The sequence below is a fragment of the Arachis stenosperma genome, chromosome 9, assembly GCF_014773155.1.
Source record: "Arachis stenosperma cultivar V10309 chromosome 9, arast.V10309.gnm1.PFL2, whole genome shotgun sequence".
In the NCBI taxonomy this organism is placed as follows: Eukaryota; Viridiplantae; Streptophyta; class Magnoliopsida; order Fabales; family Fabaceae; genus Arachis; species Arachis stenosperma.
This window is the reverse complement of record NC_080385.1, coordinates 10,761,338-10,770,045: the sequence shown is the minus strand read 5'-3', so window position 1 is coordinate 10,770,045 and position 8,708 is coordinate 10,761,338. Positions and strand designations below refer to the sequence as shown.

General features: G+C 34.2%; 1 protein-coding gene and 1 pseudogene across 1 annotated transcript; both read right to left on the bottom strand.

The window, feature by feature from the left end:
- Positions 1-1,846: 1,846 nt before the first annotated feature.
- On the bottom strand, positions 1,847-6,469 carry LOC130949042 (probable serine/threonine-protein kinase SIS8; annotated as a pseudogene).
- Positions 6,470-6,628: 159 nt separating this feature from the next.
- On the bottom strand, positions 6,629-8,489 carry LOC130948493 (putative pentatricopeptide repeat-containing protein At1g12700, mitochondrial). The gene is made up of 2 exons (XM_057877242.1): positions 8,105-8,489; positions 6,629-8,008 (listed from the first exon to the last, which is right to left on the bottom strand). The coding sequence occupies exons 1-2, from the start codon at positions 8,395-8,397 to the stop codon at positions 6,823-6,825; spliced, it is 1,479 nt and encodes a 492-aa protein (XP_057733225.1). The 5' UTR covers positions 8,398-8,489; the 3' UTR covers positions 6,629-6,822.
- Positions 8,490-8,708: the final 219 nt, after the last annotated feature.

The following is an 8,708-nucleotide window of genomic DNA, read 5'->3' as shown; positions in this document are numbered from 1 at the left end:
GAGTCCTCTTAAAAAATAGATGACATTCGTCTGCTTCCTATAAGCTTTCATCACTCCAAGCCCCACAAGAACATGTCTCAACACACTTGCATAGAGGAATGGGTCTAAACTCATCTAACGCTTCCCAAATTCCTTTAAGTTTAGTAAAATAGGATGTGATCGACATTTCTCCTTGTCTCATTGTGAACAAATCTTGTTGTAATTCAGCTATCCTAAAAATGGCTCCTTCATAAAACCTATGCTTCAAGTCATTCCAAAGCTCATATGCATCATTACACCATAATACACTTTGCAAGATTTCTTGACTCAAAGATGCATGAAGCCAAGAAAGTACTATCGTATTGCATCTATCCCAAGCACTGAAGATACTATCATTTTCATCAGGTTTTGGAAGAGATCCCTCCACCAATTTGATCTTATTTTTCGATATCAAAATAATCCACGCAGATCGGACCCAAGAGTGATAATTCTGGTTTGATAATAGAATTGAAGTAAGAACGGTACCTGGATTCTCACTAGGGTCTAGAAGAAAGGGACTCGATGGGTCTTGATTGAGGCTGGTGTTCATTTTCGCAGGTTATGATTAAAACGATGATAATTGTACCATTATTTTCGCAAACTTCTGAAAATCTGACACGGTGAATTCTTAATTCTCTGGATTTGGTTGATCCATCGTTCTTTCTTGCGTGTTTGCCAAAATTGGGCTTGAACCATAGGATTAGAATTCACAAAGCAATTAAACCTTGAATGGTGGAAGGAACTCTAAGATCTCTGCAATCGTCTATGCTCATTGCACCATGTTAAAGTTTTGTCTCAAGTAGCAGAAAAAGAACTTGACGATGATTTGGTGTGAGAGAGAAGATTGCTAAAGCAGAATTTTGAGAGCTTAATTCTAATTTATTATCACACTTACATCAGATACAAGCTTTCCTTATATATACATCATAATAAGCTTAACTGGTAGATAATTACCTGCACTATATAACTAACCATCTATTCTACATTACTAAGCTAATTTCTCTAATTGACTAACAAATATAAATGACTTAATTTACTAACTGAATTCTGTTAACACTTTTATTCTCCAACACTCTGTCACAAACACTAATTTCTCCTCTTTTTTCATATTCCTTGGATTGGGATGTGAATTTACTCCCGATGATAGAATGAGAGAAAGATAAGAAGAATAAAAAGAGGTAAAGAAAAAGAGAAAGTTGTAAAAAATAGATTCAAATAAAAAAGATTTGGAAGAATAAGAAAACTAAAGAATTAAAGTTGAAAAGAAAAAGAAAAAGAAAAACCCTTAAAAACACAGCAAAAACTCTAACATACAATTAGATGAGTCTTGATATATGCTTGATTATTACCTTCATTGTCAATACTTTCTTATATTAGGCTAGTAAAACATAATTATAGTTGGAGGATTAAGCAAGTTGCTTTTCCAATATTCATGATTTTCTTAAAACGTGTCATACTTCTTAATAATTTGTCGTTGTTTTCTTTTTCTAACAAGCACGTTCAGTAGATTAAATTTTTTATTTTTTAAAATTTAAATTTTTTTTTAATTTAAATTATGCCTATCTGAATTTTAAATTATTTTTTAAATTAAATAAATTAATTCAATTTAAATTACAATAATTTGAATTGAATGGTATTATATTATAAAAAAATTCAAATTAATATAATACAAATAACCATTGTTTGAAACAAATTAGACTAAATTGAAAAACAAAGTCAGATTAATAGGATTTTTTTTGGTGACTTCAGATTAATAGGATTTAAATCATAATAAAGTATATTATATCATATCTATTTTCTTCCTTAATATTCTAGACATTTGCTTATACTTAAAATTCAAATCTTAACACCTGTATTTTAGAAATACTTTTACTTAATCATATAAGCACAAAGATATGGTTAGCTGTGGCAAAGTAGAGAGCTCCCATAATGTGACTCCAAAGCTATAAATATCGCACCTGGATATCCAATCACCACTTGGCATAATCATAAATTGTGAAGAGCTTAAAAGGGTGGCAAAGACAATGAGAAGATCAACGAGACAAGGAAGCCAAAGAACAATAGTTATATGTAATGAAAATTCAAATTTAATTTTCCCTATGCCAGATGATTCAGGTTAGAGAGGAAAACAGAGTACCTCCAAAAGCAAAATAAAGAAAAATTTAATGACAAAAACCGAGGATAACCAAGCTTACTTTTCATCTGAAGGTTCATTTCTTAACACTTCAGGCACCATCCACTCGGCCGGCAACATGTTCTAAAAACGAATGTATCGCAATCCCAAACAAGGCCTTCGGAGCAAAACTAAATACGTGCAGAATATCGGAGCTGATCACACATATGAAAGAGAGGAGATTGAGTTATAGATGAAAAGCATGTAGCTACACTAAGGCCCCATTTGGCAATTATCAGAGAACAAACACAAAAACACTAGAGGATACAGACCTATTTGAAAAGGAGACATACAGATATGCACAAAATTTATCTTCCCTAAGACAAAATGTGCACAATTATCTCTATATCCTGTCTTTATATGTTTTGTCCAGAAACTCTTATAAAACAATAACTCTAGTAGATTTAATTGTAACAAGCAAAATTCAACAATTTCATGTTTAGGCCTCAACAAAATTAGAAAACATTTGATCATTTGTTACCAAAGACCATTAATCATAATAGAGTGAGTTGGTAAAGTCTAGACAAGAGTTACAAGAGTTAGTTACGAGAGAAATGTTGGCTGTTAGAACAGTGCCAGCTAAGAAAGGACAGCTGTAAGTTAGTTACAGATATTATAACTAACTTAAGAATGAAGGGACTGTTCTACCTTTTGTACAAGCTTGCACACCAAGCTACTCTTCTCTATATATAAGCCCAGATTAGCGATAAGCTCACTAGTAATGCAGACCATACATTTCCTATCTTTCTCTCTAAATTTTCCTTTCTCTCTCTCTGTGTTTTCTTCCTTCTCTCGTTCTCTCAAACCTTATTCAATTGACATTTTCTTGGCCCATAGCAATAGTAATTGTATTATAAATTGAACATATCATAAGCTGAGGCTGAAGATAGGTATTCATCATCACAAACGGATTAATATAAAATGCAAAACATAATGAATATTTAAGTGGCAAGAAGCTCCTGACTTTTCAAATTTTTTGTTAAAAGATAATAGCAAGTGCCTCCATTTGTGTATGTTTATATATCTTCAAAAGAATATAAAACACAACGAAAATAAAAAACTTGAAATGTTTGAATATTATGTTATATTAAATGTACAGGGAATCATCCTCTTTATAGAGAAATTACAGAAATAGAAATAACTAGAAAATGGGAAAAATACTAGCTTAAAATAAAAAAAAAATTTCTAATCATAAAATCCCTAAAGTTAAGCTAAACTAAAAAGGAAAAGATATTATAATTAATTCTATTTACAAAAAAGATTCATAAAAGAAATTAGGAATCTGATTTTGATTTGATCTAGTCAACAAAAAATATATAGCAAAATGAAAAACAAGAGCACCAAAGAACGAATAATTTGGAAGGCAGAGGGTATGACACAGTATTTGAGCTTAGAAATGAGGGTTATGGCAGCTTACTGTTCATGCAGTTGATCTGGAAGAAAGGAATGTACTGTGCTTCATTCTTGATAAGCCAAAATCACATACCTGTTCGAAAGAAAAAGAAAGAGTGAAAAAAAAAAAACCATATCTACAGTTAGCATTCAGCATGCTATCAAGAAAATTCAATCATGACAACTAGTTGGCACCTTCACAACCCAATTTTTATCAACAAGATGATTTGGTGACTTCAAATCACGGTGTACAATCACTGGAGTGCAGTTGTGCAAATAGTTCATTCCTCGGGCCTGAAGATTCAAGAGATATATGTCACATCAACTGAATTTCACTGATTATGGCAATGATTTACTTAATGAAACTACATTGCAAGAAAAGAAAATAGAATCTTACAATATCAAGGGCCATCCTCAACCGCCTTCGCTCATCTAATTGATTGTTTGGTCGATGAATTAGTCTGTACAAACTTCCTCTGCATAGGAAATATACAGATCAGACTTCAGAGTCATTAAAAGTAATCCTTCCAGAACAACATTAATCAAAATAATAAAAACTCCTGGAAAAGTGTAAGAGTTCAACACAATATATAGTAAGGTAAATTGTGTCTAAATTAATCAAATAATAACTGAAAATTTCATCTTATTTTTGCTTATTACTTCTCAATTGACATTTGAGCTATTAACAGCATACATCACATATTTTAGATGTTCATTTAGAAGTAATCTTTTTGGCCTGCATAGCACTATTCTGTACCATATACTAAGATCTATTTGCAATCCACAGTCTCACATGAATCTCAGGAAATAAGGAACCTTAAGTTACCTGGGAAGAAACTCAGTAACAATAGAAAGATTCGGAGGTCGAGTAACTGCTCCCATGAAGAGAACAACATTTGGATGCCTCAGTCTTTTCATTATTTGAACCTATGGCAACTTACATCATATGTTAAATATGCAGTAAAATCATATAAATTCATGAAAATGCACAACTAGTTTTGGCATTCATAAAAGAATTAAACAAAATCCTTTTTTTGAATAAGTACAGTCAACTACAAGAACTAAATAACTCCAATGTGCTAACCCTACTTCTTAGTCTCCATTTAATATATTCTTTCCATATATATATGTTCTCTTATATATACATTCATGCACCACTATATTCTCAAATTGCATTAGGAAATCTATTCATAGAGAGAAGCACACAAGATGGAAGTATATAACAACAATAGAAGCTATAAAATGTTGGAGAAATAAAACAAGGATTACATCAAAGACCTTTGAAATGGTCAATCTTCATCAAGTACTTCTAAAAAAAAGGCAATTCAACAGGACAAAGTATTTAATCCAAATTTCAAATTAGCCTGGGACAAATACAATAACAATCTAAATAAAGTATTGCAGCTCTCTGATATGTCATTATGGAGCATAAAAATCACATCTGATAGTTGTAAATGTGTACTAAATGAAATCATTCATCAACAAAGATAAACATGAGTAGAAACTACAAAAGGAGCCAATAATGAAATATTACCTCACCTTTGAATTCTTCAAGTGATTCCACCAGATATATCTTGATCAAGAAATCTTTTTACAGCAACTTCCCACAAACCAAAGCAGAGACTTGATGTAAATGAAAGAATTAAAAAACCTACAGCCTAACAGAAAAACACAACAAAAAATAATGACAAGCATAAAAGATAGTCAAGTATAAGGTATTGATTACTTTTGTTAAGGGTAAAAATGAAACTGAAGCCAAAAATTTCTTGGGCCTTGCTCAGTTAAGAAAAAAGTTACATTTTATAATTTGTTAGTTGAAAATACAATTTAAATTGTAAGATAGATATGGAATGTATGCCTGAGTAGGGAAAAAACTCACTGTTCCATGCCATTCACCACGGTTTACCTCCCCATACGATCCTGAATGCAAAAAATAGGCCAGCAAAATGTAATTTTAGTCATCATATGGGAATTTATATGTATAAAATTATAAATAACACCATCTAACAAAAGAATGTAACCAAATCTTATAGAGAAAAGTACAGTTAATATCAAGTCCGATACGTTCACCCAGTGTGATTTCCTCCAACGGAATGTCATGCTCGGCAACATCATCTAATTTAAAATCAGATTTTATACTGTCATTGCTTACTATTAGATCTATCAGATATTCTATCACCTGAATTTGCTCCTACCACAATATTCTCACCATCACCAGTACCCTTCGGCTCATAACCAGTGCCATCCATGTGTCCGTCACTTCGACTGCCTTGCTCATACTGTTTGCTGACAGCTGCAGTGGTTGCTACTACAGCTGCAGCAGTTGCAGTGTCCGCTGCAGCTACTGGAAGCTCAATGTTCGAGTAAGTGTTTGACTTTGCGACAGCAGCTACCATAGAGGTAGCAACAACCGCAGCAGCTGCTGCTGCAGCTGCCGCAACTGGAACATTTTTCCCATATGTTACCTGGGATGGTGTATGTTGTACAGCTGCTAACTTCGGATCAAGAAGGCGGTTTATTCCTAAAGCCTTCAACAGGCTTAGAGTGCTCTGGCTGGCTGCTTGAACTTCCTTTCGCGTGAACTCTGTGGTGAGGCAAAGTAGGACCGAGATTTTCATCAACCTGAGTCTCTTGTCCACTTTCTGGTTTGTGTTCATCTTTTTCTTCAGTTGGGGAGCCTAACTCGTTATAAATTTCAGAAAATAAATTTGGAGGAGCAATGACACCACTTTCAAGTAAAACATCATGTAGTTTTTGAGCTAAGTGAGGATTTTCCTTGGCAGCATCAATCATATATAATGAAACATCTCTGACTTTCGTTCTGCGCACGGCAGGGGAACTTTTTGCAAATGGATTTGCAAATGTTTGTAAACCTCTTTTTTGTTTTTTTAGTTTGTAGCATGATAATAGTTAAGATATATGGTCTCATAGGATAACAGTAAATAACTATCAGCTACTACAGAGAGATCTTAAACACTTACCCTGTAAGCTACAACGAGAAATATCCTCTAAAGAATCAATAAAGCATAGTGGAATCAAAAAGGATGATAGCAATTGCAAACATTGAAAGTTTAAACTTAATTGAATAAAAAGGAGATAGTCAAGACATCAGTGGTATTGATATTATGGCATTGCCAAATTCCGCTGACCCAACAGATACAGAATTTACAGAACTATGATACACATTCAGCAACAATAGAGATGTGATTTTAATTTGAATTGATGTATCTTATCTCTTTTCATCCATTCAATAAGCCTCTAGCAATCATTTCCCGAAGAAGTTTCTCCGCCATGTCATTCTCACCTTTTTCAAACAAAGCACGAATAACGATTTCAAAAGTCACAGCATTTGGTAAGCAACCATTGTCTTCCATTTCCGACAGCAGGGCCAATGCTTCTTCAAATAAGCCCTCTTTGCACAGCCCATTGATCATAATAGTGTATGTCCTCACATTTGGACGATGGTTTTTAATGGAAAGATCTTGAAAAATCTCTTTTGCATCTATAAGTCTTCCACTTTTACATAGGCCATCAATAAGTATACTATACGTGCATATATTTAGATCAATGCCACTCTCTTTCATCTGATTAAATAACATAAGTGCCTTGTCAAGTTGTTTGATATTGAACATCGCATCCAACAAGGAATTGTAAGTGATTATATCAGCAGGTTGACCTTTATTATGCATCTCAACAAGAAGCTTTGAAGCACAAGAGATTCTCCTTGATTTTCCCAAGCCATCAATTAGAGAATTGTAAGTTACCGTGTCAGGAACCAAGTTCTTGCAACGCATATCTTCAAAGAGATTCAAGGCATCATCCATCAATTTACTTTTGCACAAGCCATTAATAATAATATTGTAACTTTGGATATTAGGAGCCATTCCTATCTGGGCCATTGTGTCGAATATACATTTTGCCTTGTTTAATTTGTTAACCAAGCAATACCCATCCATTAAACAATTATAAGTAACCACAGTTGGTTCCACAGCATCTTTTGTCATCACAGCCAACACACTCTTAGCATCTTTGATATTTCCCTCCTTACATAGTCCATCAATCGAAGTATTATAGGTTTGAACATCTGGGGTAATGTTTTTCAGCATCATATGATTTAGTAAATCAATGGCTTTCTTAAGTTGACCCACAAGGCACAATCCAAAAAGTAGAGTGTTATAGGTGATGACATCAGGAGAAATTCCCTTAGCAAGCATTTCAGAATATAAATGAAAAGCCTCACTTACAAGTGTATCCTTGCAGAGGCTATCAATAATTGTGTTGTACATGACGAGATTAGGAACAGTGCCATACCGTGGGATCTTTCTCAACACTTGAATAGCAGCTGCTGTGTGTCCTGTCTTACAGAGCCCATTGATCAAGGTCCCATAAGTGACTTGGTTGAAGTGAAATCCATGAGCCAGCACTCTGTGATGAAAGTGCATTGCTTTTTCAACATTACCACAGAGACAGAGACCTTTAATGAGTGTAGTCAATGTTATTGTATTTGGCTGAAAACCCAACCTGAAAATCATGGCGAATACAGAGAAAGCGAGAGTGATCCGACCCATACCGCAGCAACAATTGATTAAAATATTCATAGTAACTATGCTGGGCGCAATTCCCCTGGTTTGCAATTGCTGAAAGAGGGAAATGGCGGTTGGGAAATGGTGCGTCTTGGCAAGAGACCCCAAAATCTTGTTAAATTGGATGATAGATGGAGCGCAACGCACAGAGAGCATGCGAGTGAAGGAATCAACAGCTTCATCAACATGGCGAGGGGATGTGAGTTCAGAATGAGAGTGAAGGCTTGACATTGAACATGAACAGGAAGGAAAGCGAAAAGGGAAAACATAGGGAACAATATGAAGAGAGAAGCTGAACTTGGAGAATGAGAGTAATGAAAATGATGCTGCACGCAACATGTTTGTGTAAAATCCGATCAAATGAGAAGAAGGAGTTGGAAGAGAAAAGAGCGAATTCAATGGTGGAAACAATCACTATCATGAAGCAAAGGTTGAGACTTGATAGTTGAGACCAAAGAAAAGGACCATGTTAATGAAATTGGAGATAATTTTCTGATTATTCGCACATCATAGCTTATTATCTAAAAGAAAGATAATTGTAT

Excerpts from the sequence above, each read along its gene's own strand:
- LOC130948493 (XM_057877242.1), bottom strand. The coding sequence starts at position 8,397 with ATGTCAAGCCTTCACTCTCATTCTGAACTCACATCCCCTCGCCATGTT. Across the intron at positions 8,009-8,104 it reads GTATTCGCCATGATTTTCAG|AGTGCTGGCTCATGGATTTC; the intron begins GTTGGGTTTTCA and ends CTTTCATCACAG.